The following is a 24,201-nucleotide window of genomic DNA, read 5'->3' as shown; positions in this document are numbered from 1 at the left end:
TTTATTGGATAACTGGTTATGCACATTTATTTTTCGTTAACTGAAAGTGAAAGTATCAAAGGAAAATAAAATGTTGATTTTGTTTGTGTTTCGTTCATTTTTTTCGAAATGTTGTTTTTAGGATTTGTGTACTGTAAGTAGTTTCTAGGTTGGTTTTTTAGAGTATGAAATTGATTTTCTAGTGTTTAAATGGAGAGAAATTTACTCTGCAAATCTGTTATAGAGTTTTTGGAGGAGGAGAAAAGAAACCGCTGAGGGTAATAGAGTAACTACGCATTTTCTAAAAAACTTTGGGTGCGACAGTATCCAAAAAAATTTATGGGCCTGACGGTAAGAAAATAATTTTTTTTGGGCCTGCGCCATTATTCTTTCTTGTCCGCCTTTAGCCCCTTCTTCCCATCTTTGGAAAACCCTAAAAGTTTCTACCTTCTCTAGAGTTCTATATATATATATATATATACACAACACAAGATAAGATAAAGTAATCAGAGACATCATCGTCGTATAAACTAAGTTGTTATAGCTGGTTTATCTTCTTTTTCCTCTACCTTAGGTGATCTTGAATGGAGAGCACCATGTTCAATATGGAGGATCTTCCTAAAGATATTGTATCAATAATTCTTTCGCGTGTAACTGGTGAATGCGTCTTAAACTGCAAGTTAGTATGCAAGATATGGGAAACACTCCTCCGCGATAGAAAGGTGAAGGAGGGTCTTCTTTACTTTGCTACGCTACGCAGACATGCCCCAACAGTAAGATGGGAAAGGACGGCTACATTTTATTATGGAGATTATGATGACATTATGAGTGATGATTACACAGTGAACCCTTTAAAACCCCTTACTAAGATCGAGCATCCAAAAGTTAGACGGGGTGATGCTAATATCCTGATAGGTTCTTGCAATGGTTTGGTTTGTTTGGGTATATCTAATAATCACGGTGTCCCTGATCCAGTCCATGTCTGCAATCCGTTCACCGGAGAATATGCCAATCTTCCAATGCTAAACATGGATAAGTCTGGTGACTTCTCTGTTATAGTATATGGATTCGGTTATTTACAGAAGACTAACGAGTATAAGGTTGTGAGGATTTACTACCCCAGCTATCCAGGTGTTGGTTCGGTCCAGATATACACTCTTGGCAGTCGCAGAGGATGGAGAAGCATTGGAGAAATTAAACACAACTTGTGCAATCCTGGTATCCTAGCAGATGAAACACTCTATTTCATGAATGCCGGAAAGCAGGAGATTGTAGCCCTCGATTTAGCAGGCGAAGCATTCCAACTGGTGTTACCTCCATGTATCCAAGATCCTGAGCATAGTACTGCCCACTCGTACCTAAAGTTGATAGGAGAGCACTTATGTGTGGTTTATGCACGGTGGGGCGTCAAGATGGACATTTGGTCCTTCAAAGAAACCAATAAGCAGAAAAGTTCTTTTGCATTGGGGAAGGACTATAATTCCTGGAGTTGGAGCCTAGAGTATAGTATACCTTGGAATTTCGATGTTGAAGTTTCATATGAGCCATTTGCCTTGACTAAAAGCAATGAAATTTTGTTGTGGAAGGATTACCAGACACTTGTCTCTTATTCTCCTGAAACTGCCACATTTAAGACGTTTGAGAATCATTATATGCGCTACGAAACTTCCAAAGCAATTCCGCACCGAAATACCCGTGTTTCACTGAAAGCCCTTGGTGTATCTGCGAACATGATCAGATATAATGCCAAAGCAACTGCACATTCGTTTTTTCTGCACCTGAAGCCGCAAACTCCTCGACCCGGGCAACTGCAAATTCCTGAACCCTGGCAAATGCAAGCTCATCACCCCTGGCAGTACATTCCAAACCCTCCCCCCTGGCACTATGATCCGATTCCTCACCCCTTGCAGCAGCAGATTCCTCGCCCCTGGCAGTACGTTCCAATTCCTCACCCCTGGCAACAACAGCAGATTCCTCACCCCTGGCAACAACAGCAGATTCCTCACCCCTGGCAGTACGTTCCAATTCCTCCACCCTGGCAACCGCAAATTCCTCACCCCTGGCAGTACTTTCGAAGATGAATTACTAAAGGAAGAAGATGAATTACTAAAGGAAGATGGCTTCCTCAGGGGTATTATGTGCCACACTGCCATGGGCCTAAGAAGATTGCCAAAACTAAACTGCTCTTAACGTGTTGTCTCAACCAAGAGCGTAAACTATCAGGTAATCTGGTTTTTTATTTATCATGTCATGTTATTTATTTTTGCAACTGTAAGAGTTTCAGTTTCTTGTCTACTTCAAGATGTGATCATTCAAGTTACTGAGTATTTTATTTTCTTTATCAAATGAAGAGATATACTATTAAAAAGACGAATATGTTACAGCAATATGCAACAAAAAGAACGGCTGAAGAAAACTATCACTCCAATCCTCAAAGTCACCGACTGCAAAATAACAAATACATAGTCCCAGTTACAAATCCAAATTGTAAACGGAGGTAAGGCATTGGGGTGAAGCATTTGCAACCATGAGAATGTAGATGCCTTCACAGAGCAAACTACTTCATATGCGCACAGCAATGCAGGTCCCATGGCCATCCATAGGTCACTGAGTTCCTCATGAACCACTCAGTTTCCTTGCACGCCATAGTAAATGGTCCCAAATTTGACTTTTACTCACATCGATGTAAACAAATACTAAAATGATATAGCAGTCTATTAACATTTGCCAACAACCTCATCTTCTATTAAAGTTACTAGGAATCCAAGAAAAAATTTAATTTTCAAATTTCAACTGACAAATTTGGAAGCTTCCCATAAATCTTTTATCTGAAAAATGAATTCTTTATGTATATCCATTATCCCAAAAAAAATAAAAAAATTATTTGTTAATTTTCTATCTTCAAGTCCACATGTAACACACCTTCTGGATCTGGTTACAAATAAATAATCAATGAAATTAGCATTTGCTCAGCTCATCCTCCATTTATATGTAATGAAATAAAAATCCTAAAACCGATGATAGATCCTAAGCCAGTCTAAAATTTCAGAGTCATATTAAGTTTCAGAATCACCTCTTTGTTCTTTCATCCTAGAAAATGGATCAAGAGCATCAAGTGGTGGTGGTTGTAGTTCCATTACCAGCACAAGGTCACCTGAACCAATTACTCCATTTTTCCCACCTTGTATCAGACCGTCAAATTCCTGTTCATTACGTTGGTGCAGCGACCCACAATCACCAAGTAAAGAATCGAGTTCACGGTTGGGATCCTTCAGCTACCTCCAACATTCATTTCCATGATTTTCCGATTCCATCGTTCCCAACACCTCCACCGGATACAAATGCATCAAATAAATGGCCTAGTCATCTCCTACCAATGTTTGAAGCGACAGCTCATCTCCGTGAGCCTCTTGCTGAACTATTGCGTTCGCTCTCCCCGACATCTCGACGCGTTGTTGTTGTTCATGATAATGTCATGACCGTTGCTGCCAAAGAAGCTACATTAATTCCGAATAGTGAAGCTTATTCTTTCAATAGTTGTTCAGCTTTTGGTGTTATGCTTTTCAGATGGGAAGCTCTTGGTAGACCTTCTTTTCCTGGTATTGAAAGTATAAATCAGGATTTTCTTCAGTTATCATTCGTAGATTGTTTGACTTATGACTTCACGATTTTCCTTGCTAAGCATATGGAATTTTCAGATCTTCATGTAGGTGAAATCTATAACACATGCTATCCTATTGAAGGTAAGTTCATTGATTTAGCTTCTCAAGAACCATTTCTTAAGGCAGGCAATAAGCAATGGGCATTTGGACCACTGAACCCATTATCAGTGAATTCAAAGAGTGCCCGTAGGTGCTTGGAATGGTTAGACAAACAATCTCCAAATTCAGTTTTATATGTTTCATTTGGGACCATGACATCAATATCAGACGAAGAAATTACAGCGATAGCAATTGGACTTGAAAAAAGTGAGCAAAAGTTCATTTGGATCTTGAGACAAGCAGATCTAAGTGATGTTTATGCTAATCAAGAAGAGATTCAAATCAAATTACCTGAAGGTTACGAAGAGCGGGTTAAAGGAGTTGGGATGATAGTAAGGGATTGGGCACCACAACTTGAAATTTTGGGACACTCGTCAACTGGAGGATTCTTGAGCCATTGTGGTTGGAACTCTTGTATGGAAAGTTTTAGCATGGGTGTCCCAATGGCAGCTTGGCCTATGCTGACCAACCTAGAAACACAATGTTGATTACCGAGATTCTAAAGGTTGGAGTTGTTGCCAGAGAATGGGGAAATAGGAAGGAAGTAGCTTCACCAACCGAGATTGAAGATGCCGTGAGGAAATTGATGGCTTCGGATGATGGGAAGGATATGAGGAAGCGCGCAGAGGAATTAGGAGTTGCCATTCGTGAATCTGCATCAAAAGAGGGAAAGTCTACTGCAGAATTCAATTCTTTTATCGCCCACATATCTAGAGTTTAGACAGGAGTTGATAATCATGGTTTAACTACTGTTTTGGTTTTCACATGTTGTTTTTCTATCAACTAACGAAGATTCTGTTTTTCTTTATTGGAGTTCTGGTTTATTATAATTGTAAAAGAAGTTCAGTATTTTAGTTGTGATTGATTGGAAAAAAAAAGAACTCCTAAAACACAACTTAAGAGAATCATAGCCATACCTGTCATAGAAAAAAGCTTATTCTCCCTGGCTCTGTATTGTTCCGTATGAATTTTGCAGGACAATTCAAAGGTGATGATTCAACCAGCATGTTCTCTAGCAGAAGCCAGTGACATATAGCAAGATCACCATAAAATTCTTAGTTGACAATGATGAACAAGCGCAGCTAGAAGGAAGCATGTATCATGCGAGAGCAGTAGCAGGTTCAGCAATAACATCCAACATCAACCCAGCTTCTTTAACTTCATTATCAGTGAGATTTTTGAAGCTTCAGGTTCCAACATTCATCCTCAACTGAACTCACATGAGAGTGAATCGAGCCCCCTTTGCACCACTGGTCTCCGAAGGTATATCCCCTTACCATCACCAACCTTTAGCTCATAATTTTTTTGTGTAATACCAAATACCTTTGAGATAGAAACCCAACAGCAATGACTTATTGGTCCAGGCTTCCAGCTACAAGTTTAAAAAGCAAGGAAGTCAGAATTTAGGCTAAATTCCTGACATATTACCTTTACCCATGCATCCTTTACTTTTGTAAACCTCCATTGGCATATTTAGCCAGTAGAACTAAATTCGTCATGTTTTAACTTTTAATTCACAGACATCCTGGGTTATACTCCCTCCGTTTCAAAATAATAGGAAGGTTTGTGTGTAAATTTTGAAACGGAGGGAGTACCTTATAAGGCTCAATGAGCTGATCCCATCTGACCCAATGCATTCCTATAGCACGATTAGTCTTTCCCCAAAGGAATAGACGCATTTTCCTTTCTAAGACAGGATATCACCTGCTTTTGAGCAACCATAAGAGAAAGGAAATGATTAGGAAGGCCCGCCAATAATGATACTATAAGAACCAATCTCCCAGCTTTCAATATCCATTATATTTTCCAGAGATAAATCCTTTCTCAAACCTGACAATAACTGGATTCCAGATTCTTTTAAACCGTTGTCAGGTCCCAAGAAGAAGACTGAGATAGGAAATAAGAACCTAATCCACTGCAGAACCAAGCCTACTTTTCCAGATATGTGGGTCTGGTATATCTCCTACCCCACCAGCCTAGTCTTGGAAGCATTTACAAAAACCACTTCGGTAAGCCATAGAGATTGGAGATTGCTGATCATCACGCATTTATGAAAACCGTCGTATCATCAGGTAATCAAAACCTGACATAACCTTTCTCTTTTTAGCTTTAAATTAACACATAACTTTTCTCCTGAACAGCAAAGGTGACAGTAGAGAAAGAGCCTGCACCAATGCCTTGACGAATTCATACCCTCCGATTTACACCAAAACAGCAAAACCCATAGAAGAAAGAATAGAATCTGGATAACTCCAACAAATTCTGTCAAAAGCTTTCCCACATAGAGCTTTACCATCTCACAAGTTTCTTCTTTATATAAATTGCAATAGAAGGTACGAAATTTTTTATTTCAAGTCTTCCCTTCCTCTCAATTTATGACCATCACTGTCCTTCAAACAGAGAACTTGCATCTCTGAAGCTTGTGCACCAATGAAAGTACTTTATGTTTTTGTCACTTAATTTTATAGCACAATCTGCCACGACTTCTGCCTAAGCTCCCTTTCCCTTGGCAATATTAGGTTCCCAGCTCAGCTTTTATAGATGCCTTCTCCACTGTTTCATCAGCTGAGAGAGAGTTCCCTGCTGGTCAGCTAACTCCAAATTCTTTAACGCAGTCGATACAACTATAACTTGGTTTCCACTGACCCAAAAATTTCCTTCACTCATTCCTTCATCAAGTAACTCATTCCATAAATTACAGTCAAGAACCAATACAAACTATCATCTATAATATGTTACTTCCACAGATATCGAGTAAGTACCTGGAGAAACATTGCTTAGAATAAAGTCAGCAAACCTCCAAATTACCAGAATCCTGCTTTTAAAAAAAAAAACAGATTTCCAAACCCATTCACAATTTTGATACCACAAATACTCATAATAATCAGTTACCATCTCTACCTTCATCTTCTGAAGACAAAAGAAATTTTCTTTTGGCAATTGAATAAGATAGCTAACTGCAGACCTCTTTACAGCACAGATTAGTCCCCATACATTCAAGTGAGCATTCCCGGCATCATCTAGAACTCCTAGCCACCTTAGAATGCTTAGAAGATGAGTAACAGTTTAGTCCACCATCGAACTTGTTAAAGAGCACTCAAATCTCTGATTTGTTTGGAGAGTTCGAACCTGCTCTATGTTTATTCTCGTTGTCAAATACCGAGGGAATATCGAAACTCACTCTCGTCATCAACTCTACTAGACAAAGCTGTATCATCAAACTCAGACGTCTTCAATCTGCTCGGATCGACCTAGTTACATTAGGTATAACTAGCGCATAACAATCCACAGAAACCTAAGTTATACAACTTGTGGTTGTGGATGATTCGCAATAACATATAACCATTAACTGTTCAGATAACTTTACCAATTGATTTCTAAGTTGCACACACAGTAAACACTTAGTTTGCTGCAAGTATAATGTTAGATACTGGAATCCATCCGTCCAACTACCCATCTAATATTAAATATCCATTCTCAGTCATTTCCTGAAACAGTCTAAAGGAAGGACCTATAAGTTCCTGCATACAAAACCCTCTAATTATACTAGTACAAGTGACCTAGATCCAAAATTCCACACCACAACAAAAAAATCCTAACTAAATTTTCCTTCAGGTCCAGTTGGAAATCTGACTATAAGGAAGGATTCCATTTCTTTACCTATGGTTTCTAAATTCTATCATACCAAGAAAATCTAGGGTTTGCAGACAACACAATTCAGATTCTTAATCAGTAATTAGAAAAAACAGAACTAAAAATCACTGATTGAGATCACAACCATACCCATACACAAAAAAGGAACCCAAACTACACAAACAAAATACAAAAACGTTACCTGTAGTAGATGTTCTGTGCTTTATCTTCATCGAAGATGAGATAATATTGTGTTTGAGCAAATGTACTCTTTCCAGTTCGCCCATCCATTCACCACCATCGGAGGACCTGGGAAGACAACACTAACTAAACCTGTGAAAATACCATTTTACCCTTCTCTAAAAACTAACCATAAAATCCTATTACCACTTAAGATAGGTCCCCAATTTTCGTTCCAACCCAAAGCTCTTCTTCTTCTCCTCCCCTCCCTCTCCCTATCGTCCCCATTTTCTCCATTAACGATCGTGGAGAAAAAAAAATTCATCTGATTTATAATTGCAGTTTCAGAAAAAAGGTCGTTAACATCGAAGTTTTGTTGCTTAACGATTTTTGATCTGCATGTGGAATTTATGAAAAATCGTTAACCATTAGGGTGGAGGTGAAAACGACCCTACGAACAATTTTTTCCCTAGTTTTGAGTCGTTGGTTACGAAGTTTTTTTTCTTAACGATTCTTGAACTGCATGTTTCATTCATGATAAGTCGTTAACCATTAGGTGTAGGTGAAAACAATTCTTTCAACAACCCTTTTTAATCATCAACGAATCTGTTTATGCCAAAGCACCTCTCTGTTTGAAAAATGAAAGGGTCGTCAATTAATTAATAATGTGTTAACGATCCTATGTTGACGACCAATTTATGAAATTAACGACTCAGTACCCTTCATATACAACTCCTCTGTCAACAAAAGTGTAAGGGTCGTCAATAGAAAGCAATTGAATCCTCAATTTTACTTTGAGAATTGTCAATGAATAATCATAGTCGTCAATTATTTCTAAGGGTCGTTTTAGCTTCTTCTTTTTTTCTAACGACCCCTGAACTTTTTAGAGTCGTCGGGTTCTAAACATATTAAGTTAACGACTCTACATGACCTCACTAGCTGGAGTCGTCAATGGTATCACACTTGGTTGACAATTTTTCATAACTTGTAAAAGTTGCATGCTGGAGTCGTCAACTGTTGTGACAAATCATTGACGAGTCATCAGGGTCGTTGGTTTATTACCCTCTCGACCTAACGACCCTCACTCTGAGTAGTTGCATGGTGTCCATGAATCGACCACTTGGAGCACCATTCATGCAATTTGAAGAGCATAGGAAATTTACCTGATTGTTTTGAGCTTCGGGTTCTTCATATGGAGGATTGGTTCCTTCATTTTGAGCAATAGAATCTTCATTTGCATCATTTGTCAAAGCTTCCTCTATTAACATCTCTTCATCAAACATCCAATCCATAGGATTAGTTGAGACAATCTCACCATCAACACAATCATGTATGTTATTTAAACCTTCACCAACATCACTTCCTCCACTAGAATCACTCATTTCAAATAACCCTAAGTTTTCCCCCAAAAACTCACCTCCTTCTCCATAACACAAAAACACAATTTTTCTTTTATCAAATTTTTATCCCTAAATATGATTTTAATCTAACTAAACTAATTTACAACTAATCAATTCAATTACCACTAATGATTTGGGGGTAGTTTAGCCATTTTAAAAAAATGTGATAAGGGATAACCATCAATTACTATTTCATGACCTTTTTTGTCATGTAGCTAGGGGCCCCTAATTATTTTTCAGGGCCCCAAATCAAGAGGTGATACATATTTGTTAATGGTGTGTCAAACTTTTAGTTACTTGTATGTTTTTTTTTAGTTACTTGTACGTAATTACCGAAAATAAAAAACACCACCCTTATTTTTCTCCTGGTGGGCTGAGCGGCTGTCTCTCAATCGTGTATTAGAACAAGTATAGACCTAACGGGATCGAAATCTCGTGAATCACAACGACTGAGACAGTTGCGTTGGGCCTTACGATGAACAAAAAAAAAATCACCTCTATTTTTCTTCTGGTGGCTTTCTCTGAGTCGGTGTATTTTCGGTGACAAATACCCGTTGTGTTTAGCAAAGCTGAATATATTTAAACAAGTATAGATTCACATGGATTGAAATCTCGTGAATCACACTCACTGAAACAGTTGCGGTGGGCTTAGCTGAATAAAAACACCACCCCTATTTTTCTCCTGGTGGGCCCCAGCGGCTTTATCTCAGTCGGTGTATTTTTCGGTGAAAAATACTTAGTGTGTCTAGCAAAGATGAATATATTAATTTTTAGTAACAATGGCTAACTGTGTTCTTAAGCCTCATATAAAAGGACGATCCAGACTAGTTCTCCGCCCATATAAATAAGTAACGACTTATTAGATTATAAAACTTGTTTTCTTTATTGATCTCCCTTTTTTACTTTTAAACCTTTACATGCAGACAGAACCCCCCAAATTTTAAAAAGATCGCCACCTCTTTTGTACCCAAGTTCATTTTCTTCGGTTTGCTTTACCCAAATCCAAAATGCTAATCCTTTTAAATTCAATCAAAACCGAAAAATCTTTTGTTTTTTTACTATGATTTACATGTTCAAGGAGCTCTGATTTTGGGTATTTAATGCGTTTGGGTTTTGGAACGAATCTTAGTTTTGTGAAGTTTTGAAAAAGAGACTTATGTGAATCATGGTGGATTGAAAACCATGTAAATCATATGAATCAGACTTATATAAGATAAGTTGTCTAAGATGGAGAACAGATTGATGTTGATGGGTATTCTTAAAATTGGTTGATGGGTTTCAATGTGTTGTGATTAAATGGTAGTGGGTTATGATCAAAGTTCAATTTTAACCAAAATTTGAAGAAAAAAAAACAAGATTCAATTTAAGGTTTTGTAGAAAATTGAAAAAACACAATGAATCTAATGCCATGAATTAAGTTTTTGTTTATTTTTTTCCATAAGAAACTAAATCTTTCTGTTGTTGATGGTTGTTTTGTTTAACGACATACATGATATTTATGGGTGTACAATGTGTTAATTATTCAAAGATAGGTTTTCTGGGTTTGTAATTCGGTAACTGAAACTTTGAGGATTGTTATTTTTGTACATCCCCAAAATTAGAAGATGTTTTGTAGTTTTTTCCTTTTGATCAGAAAGGAGGGTTGTGATTGGAATTGATCAAGAAGAAATTTTTGATCTTCTGTGCAAGTTGTTTGTTCTTCTCTAAAATACTGAAAAGAAGAAGTTGTTCTTCTTTGTAAGTCTTAACCAAGTCAAGTAACAGCCATTTTTTTTACGGCGTCGATTAGTTAAATTTTATTTATATTTTTAACTATCATTGAACAGAAGTCAGAACTTAATTAAGTCAACGCTAATCAACATAATTTCCAAGTACCAAACTGTAATGACTCGTCCCTCCACCGATATTGTCCCCACATAGCCACTGCGGTCATCCAGCAGTGTAGGATTTTCAACGGGCATCGCTACGATCATCCAGCAGTAACTTTCCGGGAGGTCACCCATTCCTGGATTGCTCCCGCCCGAGCACGTTTAACTTCAAAGTTTTCTGCCAACTCTGGATCCAGTTATGCTGAAAAGGCCTCGGTATTAGGAAAGAACAAGTCATTACTTATATTCCATTCAGCCAACCACCGCCCAATATCGGGGTATTACAATACCACCACCTTAAATTGGACCCGTCCTCGGCTCCTGAATATATTCTCAAGCCCAGATCTCCGACGTTCCCTGCCCCTCATGAGAAGCACCTGGACCAAACCCGTCCAGCGTACCTTCCCACCCTCGGAAGGTGAACCGTCGTCGGCTCTGATACCATTTGTAATGACTCGTCCCTCCACCGATATTGTCCCCACTTAGACACTGTGGTCATCCGGCAGTGTGAGGTTTTCAACGGGCATCGTTGTGGTCATCCAGCAGTAACTTCACGGGAGGTCACCCATCCCTGGATTGCTCCCGCCCGAGCATGCTTAAATGCAGAGGTTTCTGCCAACTCTGGATCCAATTGTGCTGAAAAGACCTCGGTATTAGGAAAGGACAAGTCATTACTTATATTCCATTCGGCCAACCACTGCTGAATATCGGTATTACACAAACACTAAGATGGAAAAATATTAGACCAAACTCTAAAGTAGGACAAAACCTAAGTACTTAAAACAAAATTACCCTTTTTCTGTTGGTAAAAGAGTGGAGTGGTGGCTCAAACTATTTTGTGTACACCCACAATTACCTTTTGTTTTAGTGCTTCTATTTCACTTATAAAACAACGGTTCGTTTAAGATAAACAAAAATCTAGTAATTCGATTACAAGGTAATCTGACCAATTCTATGAAACGAACACACAATAAAATCTCAAAATTCGATTATTCTAGAAATTGGATTACCTCCAAAAGTCAAATTTGGATTGAAGTGTCGATCGAATGTAACGGAATTCGATTAGAGGGAAAACAACTGTAAAAGACTAATATACCCTTAAATGACTAATATATCATGATTAGGATTTAGCAATAAGCACTCAATCCAGATTTGATTCAATCAATTGGGTTTAAGAATCAGTCGGATTTTCTAAAACTTTCTCTTGATCTGTAACTTATTACAACTTATTTGAGGAGCTTAAAGATCAATAACTGAAAGTTGTTTTTCAAATTTATTGGAGGTTCTTAAAGTCATAATGTATTGTAAATTCCTATGTCATGATTCCTTTGTTAGAAAACCTGAAACGAATACCATATTTCCAGTTAAGGAATGGATTTCCTGCAATGCAATTCTTGGAAATATATTACCCTGTAATTTGATTATTTCTCTTCCTATTTTCCTAAACAAACATGTTGTTAGTTATTACATATTCAGCAGTTAGGGTTATTGTAAGGTTAAGGTTTTGGATTGTTTTGAATCTAAAGTTATAGTTCTTCCTATATAATACTAGTGTATGAACGCGTGCCATGCACATGAGGCATCACAACCCCAATGAAGGAACTAACATTTGAATGTAGCTAAAACCTAACGTCTTTTACGCCTCCGCTATCATCCTATCACCGTATTTTCCTCTTCTCTTTTTCTCTGTCTTTAATTGTCGCCTTTAATCCATTGATTATGGTGGTTTTTTATTTCTAATCTAGCTACGAATTGTCTTAGTACTATAATATATAATATTGAGTAATTTGAGTTCGTGATTTAATAAGATTGATTGGTATTGACAGTAGGTAATACTTTTTGCGTTACTTGATAGGTTAAGTGGTTTGGATTGTGCTTCAAGTTCCGGTAATCATAGAGTATAAATGTTATCATCATGATTAGAAACAACAATAACAGGGTGATTTTTGTTTAACGATACGAAGAAGAAGACAAAAAAGATATCTTCATGAAAAAAATAAAAGAATTAAGAGGAGTTTTGTGTAATAATCATTGTTAAGAAAGGTTATTTCTGTGATTTTAGGTACAAACTATTTTCAAATCCGATCGTAAATAACTCTTCTCTTTATATTAGTTAGATACAGAATTTCTTGCGAAAATGCTTAATACCCCAAACATCCTCCCCGAACTTGCCCCCATACTCACATATAGAAAATTATAGTCGCCCCCTATTTTCTCTAGGGGTGGGGCAAAGCAAATCGGTGGTGGGTATTGATGCTACCTATTGGGGGAGGAATGTGAGAAGCAAAATTGGGGAGTATGTAGTAGCTTCGAGTTTTTGGCGCACGCTTCAGACACTCTCTAAAACTAAATTGGGAATAAAATAAAAGTTGCTATTTATTCACTTTTTCCATTATAAAAATTAAAATAAAGTTTGTCAAGAAAAAGTTGACTACACCTCGCCAAAATAATATATTTACGGGTTAAAAGATTCTCTCCAAACTCTATTGGCCGAATTTGAAATGGGTAGTGGGGCTTGACTTAATCACGGGCTATGATTGATTAATATATAAAAAGGTAAATACTGTATCTGGAATAATTATTTTGAAGAATTTTATCGGAGCATATATACTTATATTTCAAAAAGTGTTAATTTGACACTTTGATTTGATTAGTTAAGTAACAGATTGTCTTACTAGTAACATGTGCTAAGAATCACATCCCTCCACATATAACTTCCAAAATTGAATTAAGTGATCAGTATGAAATGTCACGTGAACACTTGGCGGAGGGTACATACAAAATAAGACTCCTTTCCTCAAGCGTATTAATCACCATTTCTATTGCGTGGAAAGAACTCTAAGAGATCATTAAATATGATGGATATAGAGTAATAATGGTTATTTCCCTAAAATAGTCCTTAGTAATTACAGCATAATCCTAATGGATATTCTTTAGAAAGAATATTATCCAGATGCATGAATATAATCTTAACTCTAACTTCGTTAATTACAACATATGAATTTTCATATATATAAGACACTAATTAGTCATCCCTTATACCAAGAATTAATTAAATATGGTTTGTCTAAAATCCAGTCTAGTGGAGATTTTAATGATACTTGTTCTATGGTTTAGTGTGTTGTCCAAATATGGAGCTGAAAAAAACTATACTAAGGTATCGGAAAAAGAAGATATGGAGATTAAAAGACAACTCAAGATTCTTAACAAACCACCAATGAAGAAGATAATCGTAAGATAATTGTTCCTTATCTCCAATGAATAGTTTTATTTACATAATACAAGTCTAAATACCATTAAATTTAGCGTAACAACCGTGTACGCACTTTATTATGTGTTGTTTTCATTTGATTTCTTTTTTCTAACTATTTATTTTTATTTTTACATATTGTAGACTAAATTGGGTGATACTATAGATTGCATCGACGTCTATAAGCAACCTGCTTTCGACCATCCATTACTTAAAGATCATAAGATCCAAGTACTCAATCTACCCATACATAATGACATTGGTATAACATATTTAGCCATATCTCACAGCATTGTATTGCATACCCTTTTATTAACCATTTACATATGAGGAATAAGATAATCGTTCACATATTTTATGATGGCATTAGATTTGTAATCCGAAAATTGCTTTTATAGGAATGATTTAACGAAATGCAACTGCTATTACCATTTAATAAAAATTATGAATAAATAATGCAGATGGAACCAAGTTATTTTGTTCGGGAAGAAAACATTAGTAAGATAAGTTCATCTGCCACAAAGGATTCATTGATACAGATTAATGAGCTTCATAAAGAAATTATGTGCCCAACAGGAACAGTCCCTATTCGAAGGACCACAAAGCGGGAACTAATGTTTTCTAGTCTTATAAAAAGGAGGAGAAAAGCTTACCCCAGAAACCCCATGTATCATCACGTAAGAATTCCTCGACTTTTTTACTTCTAAAATATCTGCTAACTAAGAATTAATTCGTTATCTTTTAGAAAAATGGGAACTAACAACTTCTCTTTGATTCTATCTTGATATAGTATGTATCTGTGGAAACACCTTATAACGAAAAGAACGAATATTATGGAGCTAAAGCTAGCTTTGGAATACATAATCCACATGTAACTCAGAACCAATTTAGTACGTCTCAGTTGTGGATTCAGAATGGGCCAAGGGACGCAACTAATAGCATAGAAACCGGATGGGCTGTAAGTACTTATTAATTAACAATCATCACTTATAATGTTAATAATATAATAGGTATCGCCATGTAAATATATATAATGTATAAAGTGCGCCTAATTTTAGTGAATGCATAACCTGTTTGGGGTGAATCTTTGGAAATGGTTGATAGATTTTGTGCATGGTGTGCGTGAAAAAATTAGGCTTGTATCGCAAATCATTTCCACATATTGATTGATTTGTTATAATTTTCAGATACTAAGTGCGATCTTTAATCTTGTAATTTTTATAGGTATTTCCAGAATTTTTTGGTGACAATTTTACGAGAACCTTTGGCTATTGGACAGTAAGATTATGTATCACTTTTTATCGCAAGAATTATCCCAACCCGTGAAAACACACTAATTAATTTTTATTGTCATGTGTATCTTCATAGGCCGATGGATATAAAGATACAGGTTGCTTCAATATGTTTTGCCCAGGTTTTATGCAGGTGCATACCCGAGTTCCATTTGGAACAATTTTGAATCCCACACCCGGCTCTGGAGGGGAAATATTTTTTTGGGTATTTCGGGTAATTAACTAATTCGATTGGATTTTGGAGAAAATCATTTTTATAATAAGTTTTTCCACATTTTTTTGGTTCAAAGTTGTTTCCGTATTTGGTTCACCTTACTAATGCTCGTTCAAATTGAAAGGGATTAATATCATTTCTTTATATACCCATGTCAGGATAAAAAGACTCATAATTGGTGGTATTATATGGGAAATGACGATAAAACACCCATCGGGTATTGGCCAAAGGAGCTTTTCCCTCATCTTCCATACGGCGCGCTAGTTAGATTTGGTGGAGTAGCAGGTGCAGAGCTTAATGTACCAAGTCCACCTATGGGAAATGGACATTTACCGACAGACGCTTATATAATGGAAGAAACAGGTTTTATGCGATATTTGCAAATCCTTGAGGAAAACGGAGGCACAAGTTACTTTGGTAATTCTGCAGTAATAAAGAAAGATCTTGATACAAAATCCGACTGTTATGATATTATCTTTCGCAAATATGGCTATTGGAAAAGACGTAAACATGGGTACAATTCTATGATATTTGGGGGTCCTGGTGGTAATTGTTTCTGATTTCTCATCAACATTAATATGCTATAAGCTAGATTATATATATGGCATAGTAGAAAATGTGATGTTTTCACCTATAAAGTTTGTGGTATCAACAAAGTTTAATGTTTATTTACTAGAAACAAATGAGAACGAAAATAATGAATAAAATTTAATGACAACAATATTGTCGATATGGTTACGAGGTCAAAATTACCCTTACAATCAAGTACCTGTTGATTATGTTTGTTCTTTGTTTTTCTTGAAGTTGAATGATTAAAATTTATTGGAAATCAAAATCACAAGCAACTACAAAAAATTAATACTTGCGAACAAAAATAAATAATAAGCTGGGATGTTACGGAATGTGTCAAAATTTACAAAAAAACTCATCCCTTGTTTTCTTCCTTCCTGGTTCCTCCATATGTTATAATGTAGAACTTTTATATAAGAATATTTTTGGGACTAGGTAAAAATATTCTTATAGAGAGGTTATTCTTTCTTATATAAAGGTTTTAAAAAGATCAAGCCAAATCGGGACCAGAAAGTTTTATTCATATATGAAGTTTATTCTCCTGTAGAGTATTCTTATACAGAGGTTCTACTGTATTGTTTCTTTCCTTCTAAGTCACCTAATAATTAGCAGAAAGCGATAAAGCTAAAGCAACTTTGCATTAAAAAAAATTTACAAACACCCATGTAATTAAGTAATTTCAAATACCCACAAAATAAGATTTCAAATCTTCCGAATTAAAGGATAATGGAAAGAACCATGATTATATTTTTCTAGAAAAATCCGAATTAAGTCTGACAAAAAGCCATAGGTTCTGGTTTGACACCCGCAACCACATACCCGAGACCAAGTCCAAAAATCACATACTCACACACACCCGCAAACCCGAGCCCAAGCCCAAAAAACAGATGAGTTAACAAAATTAACTCATCTATCAATTGAATAAGGTCTAGGCCCTAAGATGATTTCCAAAAATAGACTATCAGGGGGTTAGTCCTCGAGTGATTTGGGGGGAGTTGAGTGTATTTTAAATCTCAGGGATTTTGAGAGAGTTTGAGAGAGTGTAGGGAGTTTGAGAGAGTTTTGTGTTTTTGAGTTCAGGGAGTTTGGGGGAGTGTAAGGAGTTTGAGAGAGTTTATTAGAGGGAGTTTGAGAGAGTTCACTCCTAACTCATTCTCTTTTAAGAAACAATAAACCCTTATTTGCAAATAACATTGATCTTTAATCAAAAGAAAAAAATAAATGAAAATGATCATATCTCTGTATCAATAGTATGTTATTTTGTGCAACGAGATAATTTTTTTTCCCTTCAATTTAACGGTCTCCATACAATTCTAACTCCCTTTGTTCACGAAAATTTTCCCACATATCATCCGCTGTACTCTTCTCCATGCATTAGCTTCTTGACGTTGTTGTTCTTGAGTTTGTTGTGTCAAAATTTCATCGTCATTTACAAGCGTTGATGGATGGATATCTTCCTCTTCCTCGACCGGAAACTCATCTGAACGGCATTCTTTTCGTAAGAAGTTGTGTAGGTCTGCACAAGCTGTCATTATCTCCGCTTGCACGTGATACAGAAATGGAGGTTGAGACTTAAAGATCAAGAAACGAGACTTCACAACACCGAACAATATTTCAACTACATTCCTCAAAGAAGCATGACGCATGTTAAATAATTCTTCAGCCTTTTTCGCATGATTACCCGTACCAGAAAATTCTTTCAAATGATAATGTTGGCCACAAAATGGTGTTAAACAATATCGTCGGTTTGCAAACCCACCATCCCCCAAGTAATATTTACCTGAATAAAACACAAAAAGAAAACTTCGTCAAGTAGAACCCGAATATAACTTAACCAAAAAACTCAAAACTTCACATTAGATAAAAGTAAAATTACCTTGCGGTATTTTCAGTCCATTTCTTTTTGTCATTGCGTCGTTAAGTATTTTCGAATCATGAGAAGACCCTTCCCATCCACTGAGCACGTATATGAACTCCAAGTCGAAGTTGGAAACCGCTAACACATTTTGAGATGTAATTCCATGTCGATTCCGATAAACGGCTGCATTTCTTTTCTCTACCATTGCTGGGATATGTGTACCGTCCATAGCTCCAATGCAATCCTTAAAGTAAGAATAAAATCGTGTACTCTCACGAATTTTAAATGGATTTGCACTTGTTGGCTTAGCCATCATCCTCGGAGCTATAGAATTTAAATCTCGCAACATCCTGTTGAAGTTTTTACTAACTGTCCACCGAGAGCGACCAAATGTGTCACGTATTGTGCAATATCGTGAACTTTGGCCAACAACGATTAAAAATGTACCAAGCATTTCTTCAATAGAAACACATCTTGTATCACATAATGATGTAGTTTCTCTAATGATACAACATAGTTTTAGAAAAATATCAGGGTACATCCTATAACTTCTTCGAAAGTCTTCTGGGTCTTGACGCAAAACTCTCCTTATATAGTTATATCCAAACAAAGTAACTGGGCATCTCATTGGTCTTTCAATACGCTGACTTTGTTTGTATTGCAATTGCTTGATTATATCCATCAACCATGAATGCACCGCTGAAAGTATATTAAAAAATATGGATAATTCAAATTCATTATTGTTGCTTACCTCTTCATCATCACTGCTTTCTTCTTCTGTATCAAAGGCTTCATCTTCATTATCAGTAGATAAATCCAAATCAAACATGTTCACCTAAAAAGATGATAAAAGTACTTTTTTTTATTAGAATTATCATTATTTCAAAAGCATAAAAGTATATGTATATAGAAAATAAGCATATAGAATATAAAGTTCATAAATTCAATCATAATAACCATAAAGATGTCAACCCATAAAAATTAGTAGCAATCAATCCATAACAATAAGTTCTCAACTAGGAGAAAAGAAAAATTAAATACTAATAGTTATGAAGAAAAACGATCAAATGTTGTAACTCTAAAAGCCCATTAAACCTAATAGAAACTTGCAAAGATGACAGGTTTATGATTTTAACTTTGAACCAATCCACAACTTTCTCTCTTCAGGAGTAAAACGTATGAATAAGTTCTTCTTGTGATTGTTGTCCAGCATTTCAATTACTTTCAGCTTATCTTCCAAAGAAATTTCATTCATGCCATAAACAAGATCCCATACTTGGTTATCTTTCTTATCCTTATCAATTATGCGCATTTCTTTTTCAATTTTGCGGTCTTCTTTCTCTTTCGCAATAAGAGCATGCATTGAATCAATAGAAGAAGCAATCGATGAACTGTTGGCAACCAATTTCTCTAGATAATCAGACTACCCGGTAGGATTAGTTGATGTAGAAGAGTCACCAATCTCACACCTTGGTCTTTTCTTTGGTGCCGTTTTTCTGACAGGAATTTTCTTTGTGTTCATATCTTGGGTTTCATCTTTATCTTGTTCATCACTTTTCTCTAAGCCATATCCCACGTATGATACGTTAAAAGCATTATCATATTGCTCTCGTTGAGTATAATCAACATCGAAGTAATCATCTTGTTCATCTTCCTTATCACAGGTTCTAGCACTTGTACCCTCATGGGTAAGATCAACTGTAACTTTTCCAGAAGCACATTTATTCCCAAAAACAATAAGCAAGTCACCATAGTCTTTACCATTATCTTCCCTTAAGTTAGTTTGGTTTGGATGGCTCTGTTAACATACAAAAAATAAATAAAGGATAAAGCATGAATTAGAACTCTGCACAAAATAGAAGAAAAAAAATGTCAAATTTAGTTTTCAGTAAGTAACACACACATACCTCAAAGTAATTGTTCCACATCTCGTCGGATCCAGTAATCATCTTGTTAGCATCATCCCAACCGAATCCAGAAGTACAAGATTTAAACAAATCCTGGTATTGACCAAATCTAGTCTTCAGCCATCTATGTTTCCCTTTATAATTCTCAAAAGATTTGTCACAACCACATGCTTGGTTAAGTTTTGGAAGTATCTCCTCTTCCACTATTCTCTTAGTAAAACATCCACTAGTGTCTTTCTTCTTCTCAAGTGTAGCTTCTACCAACAGTTCCAATAATTTCTCAGTCTCTCGAGTTGTCCATTGTTTGTAATTCGTAGTCACTTCCGTTTCCGGTTCCATATTCTTATTCTTCCTAACATTCTTTTTCTTCTTGTTGTTTTCAGCAGGTTGGCTGGATTTTTCCATCTATGGTGTGACATGTTAGCTACATTAGTACTTAGACTAATACTAGAACTTAACAAAGCAAGGATAGTAATAACACCAAACAGTCTAATGTAAACATGATAAAAAATGTGATACTAGATTACACAGTACTAACACGCAGAGATACTTAGCCAAATTGTTAATCAAAGAAAATCCCTTAGCAACTCCTTGCAACAAAAGCACCATATGAATTGGCTAAAACACGCCAATACGGAATGAAGTACGCCACTGTATTGAACTTTGGCATATAGAATAAAAGAGAAGTATGTGTCTAAATAAGATGACTTAACAAGTGATAGTGATTCTCAATGACACCCATGCAAAGTAGCAAGCCAATTAATGCATGATGACATAACAAATTATGAAGATAGCTGTAAAGGAATTCTGTTTCACCGAAACACAGTTTCAGATTGTCCAATCTTTGCAATACTAATACTTACCTGATCCTCTTTAAATTTTTATGGTACACTTACACTCAATATTCCACAACACACTCAAAAATCATAGCATTCCAACGGTTCATTAAAAAGATACATTACTCAGAACCCGACTACTTTCAATACGTGCATACAGAATTCAGTTCCGGATTTCTCACACTTTGGTGTACCTAAAGTGATCAGAACTTCATGAAATTTCTACAGTAGGTAACCTTCATATATACAAACATCATACTAAAATTTCAGCTTTGTCCGATAAGCGGAGAATGAGATAAATAGGAATCAGTTTCCTATTCGGGATTTAAACTCAACAGACCATAGTCATATATTGTGCAAGCTTTGCAGTAGCAAACGTGACTTGATCCGCGTGAAAATTTTACTGTACTTCTATAACAAGGTAAACTACGACATACTCAAATTTCATCATATTCCAACGGTTGAATTTAAATATATCATTATAATCAAATCATGCAATTTCTTACCAAGATCTTTTGAACCACAAATTAGGATTTTGACAGAGAGAGAGTACCCACAAAAAAAAAAAACTATACACACCATCAAAATAAACAATCATGGTGATCAAAGATATGAAAAACAATCAAAATAGTACACAAATCAAACTATTATAAACAATCATGGAGATCAAAGAAGAAAAAAAACATACCTGGAAAAAAACGTTTCCTTTTCTTTCTCCTATGGTTTTCTACGCACCAAACTCCTTCCCAAATCTCTACTCTTTTGAGAGATTTGTTGTGAGACCAAAATACACTAAAAACTCCTTCGAACTCCCCAAAGCAACCAACTCCCTAGTATTGTAGGGTTTTATGACTAACAGGGAGTTCAAGAGTTTTTTTTTAAACTCCCCAGCGACTAACAGGTGTTTTCTAGAGAGTTTAGGAGACTCCTCTAAACTCCCCAATGACTAACGGAGATTTGGAGAGATTCCCTCAAACTCCCTCAGGACTAACAGGAGAAAACTTAAATACATTAAAATCTCTCGAACTCTCCCACGACTAACCCCCTGTATGCTTAACGTGTTGTCTCAACCAAGAATGAAAGATATCATGTGATTGGGCTCCTTTATTTCTCATGTTATTTTTGCAACGGTACGTAAGAGTTTCAGTTTCTTGTCATCATTCAAGTTACTGTTTATTTTTGAAATGAAAGAAGTATATTATTAACAAGACGAATGAGTATGTTACAGCAATATGCAATGGATGCAATAAGAACGGCTGAAGAACTACACACAGACTTGGCCAAGAAAACTCACACCAATCACTCAAAGTGACTGCCAAATAACAAATAGATCGTCCCAGTTACAAATCCACTTCGTAAAGGGAGGCAAGTCCGTCTCTATCATTTTTGAGGCTCGGGCGCCAAACTTTCAAAACCGGGCCTTTTCTTCCTAATTTACGTACGCATGAATGATAAATGAAAAATGGATGATTAAATTATCAATGAAACTGCAGCTTGCTCAGCAAAATTGTGAATCAAGTATTTCAATCGTATCTTAAGCCAGTCTAAAATTCCAGTGTCATATTAAGTTTCAAAAATCACCTCCTCTTTGTTCTTTCATCCTAGTGTTGTTATCTAAAATGGATCAAGAACATCAAGTTGTGGTGGTTGTAGTTCCATTACCAGCACAAGGTCACCTGAACCATTTACTCCATTTTTCCCACCTTGTATCGGACCGTCAAATTCCTGTTCACTACGTTGGTGCAGCGACCCACAATCACCAAGTGAAAAACCGAATTCACGGTTGGGATCCATCTGCTACCTCCAACATTCATTTCCATGATTTTCTGATTCCGTCATTCCCAACACCTCCACCGGATACAAATGCGGCGAATAAATGGCCTAGTCATCTCCTACCGATGTTTGAAGCGACGGATCATCTCCGACGGCCGCTTGCTGAACTGCTGCATTCGCTCTCACTGACCTGTCGACGCGTTGTTGTTGTTCATGATAATGTCATGAGCTTTGCTGCAAAAGAAGCTACATTAATCCCAAATGGTGAAGCTTATTCTTTCAATAGTTGTTCAGCTTTTGGTGTTATGTTTTTCAAATGGGAAGCTCTTGGTAGACCTTCATTTCCTGGTATTGAAAGTATAAATCAAGATTTGCTTCAGTTATCATTTGAAGATTGTATGACTTACGACTTCATAAATTTCATTACTAAGCATATGGAATTTTCAGATCTTCATGTAGGTGAAATCTATAACACATGCTATCCTATAGAAGGTAAATTCATTGATTTAGTTTCTCAAGAACCATTTCTTAAGGCAGGCAACAAGCGATGGGCATTTGGACCACTGAACCCATTATCATCAGTGAATTCAAAGAGTGCCCATAGGTGCTTGGAATGGTTAGACAAACAATCTCCAAATTCAGTTTTATATGTTTCGTTTGGGACCATGACATCAATATCAGACGAAGAAATTACAGCGATAGCAATTGGACTTGAAAAGAGTGAGCAAAAGTTCATTTGGATCTTGAGACAAGCAGATCTAAGTGATGTTTATGCTAATCAAGAAGAGATTCAAATCAAATTACCTGAAGGTTACGAAGAGCGGGTTAAAGGAGTTGGAATGATAGTAAGGGATTGGACACCACAACTTGAAATTTTGGGACACTCGTCAACTGGAGGATTCTTGACCCATTGTGGTTGGAACTCTTGTATGGAAAGTTTGAGCATGGGTGTCCCAATGGCAGCTTGGCCTATGCATTCTGACCAACCTAGAAACACAATGTTGATTACCGAGATTCTAGAGGTTGGAGTTCTTGCCAGAGAATGGGGAAATAGGAAGGAAGTAGCTTCACCAACCGAGATTGAAGATGCCCTGAGGAAGTTGATGGCTTCGGATGATGGGGAGGATATGAGGAAGCGCGCAGAGGAATTAGGAGTTGCCATTCGTGAATCTGCATCAAAAGAGGGAAAATCTACTGCAGAATTCAATTCTTTTATCGCCCACATCTCTAGAGTTTAGACAGGAGTTGATAATCATGGTTTAACTATTGTTTTGATTTTCACATGTTTTTCTATCAAGTAACAAAGATTCTGTTCTTCTTTATTGGAGTTCTGGTTTAATATAATTTTAAATAAAGTTCAGTATTTTAGTTGTGTTTGTTGAATAAAGAACCCAAAAACACAACTTAAGAGAATCATAACCATACCTGTCATAGAAAAAAGCTTATTCTCCCTGGCTCTGCATTGTTCCGTATGAATTTTGCAGGACAATTCAAAGATGATGATTCAACCAACATGTTCTCTAGCCAAGCGCAGCTAGAAGGAAGCATGTATGATGCGAGAGCAGTAGCAGGTTCAGCAATAAAATCCAACATCAACGCAAAATCTTTAACTTAATTATCAGCGAGATTTCTTCCAAGCTTCAGATTCCAACATTCATCCTTAACTGAACTCACATGAGA

General features: G+C 36.4%; 3 protein-coding genes, 1 long non-coding RNA gene and 1 pseudogene across 4 annotated transcripts; 4 read left to right on the top strand and 1 right to left on the bottom strand.

Moving 5' to 3' along the window:
• The first annotated feature begins 563 nt into the window (after positions 1–563).
• Positions 564–2,060, top strand: LOC113316488 (F-box protein At3g07870-like). The gene has a single exon (XM_026564656.1). The coding sequence runs from the start codon at positions 564–566 to the stop codon at positions 2,058–2,060; it is 1,497 nt and encodes a 498-aa protein (XP_026420441.1).
• Positions 2,061–2,777: 717 nt separating this feature from the next.
• LOC113315012 lies at positions 2,778–4,648 on the top strand (annotated as a pseudogene).
• Positions 4,649–4,656: 8 nt separating this feature from the next.
• LOC113315014 lies at positions 4,657–7,649 on the bottom strand. The gene is made up of 2 exons (XR_003342669.1): positions 7,576–7,649; positions 4,657–6,502 (listed from the first exon to the last, which is right to left on the bottom strand). It is a non-coding gene; the product is annotated as an uncharacterized LOC113315014 (long non-coding RNA).
• Positions 7,650–13,965: 6,316 nt separating this feature from the next.
• On the top strand, positions 13,966–16,258 carry LOC113316487. Its single transcript, XM_026564655.1, has 7 exons — positions 13,966–14,053; positions 14,216–14,333; positions 14,648–14,748; positions 14,862–15,029; positions 15,296–15,349; positions 15,440–15,577; positions 15,736–16,258. Exons 1-7 carry the CDS (start codon positions 13,997–13,999, stop codon positions 16,135–16,137), a joined length of 1,038 nt encoding a protein of 345 aa, XP_026420440.1. The 5' UTR covers positions 13,966–13,996; the 3' UTR covers positions 16,138–16,258.
• A 5,726-nt stretch (positions 16,259–21,984) lies between these two features.
• Positions 21,985–23,934, top strand: LOC113315010 (zeatin O-glucosyltransferase-like). Its single transcript, XM_026563327.1, has one exon. The coding sequence runs from the start codon at positions 22,368–22,370 to the stop codon at positions 23,757–23,759; it is 1,392 nt and encodes a 463-aa protein (XP_026419112.1). The 5' UTR covers positions 21,985–22,367; the 3' UTR covers positions 23,760–23,934.
• The last annotated feature ends 267 nt before the right edge of the window (positions 23,935–24,201 follow it).

Source organism: Papaver somniferum, chromosome 10 (genome assembly GCF_003573695.1).
Source record: "Papaver somniferum cultivar HN1 chromosome 10, ASM357369v1, whole genome shotgun sequence".
NCBI lineage: Eukaryota > Viridiplantae > Streptophyta > Magnoliopsida > Ranunculales > Papaveraceae > Papaver > Papaver somniferum.
This window is presented reverse-complemented; position numbering and strand designations above follow the sequence as displayed.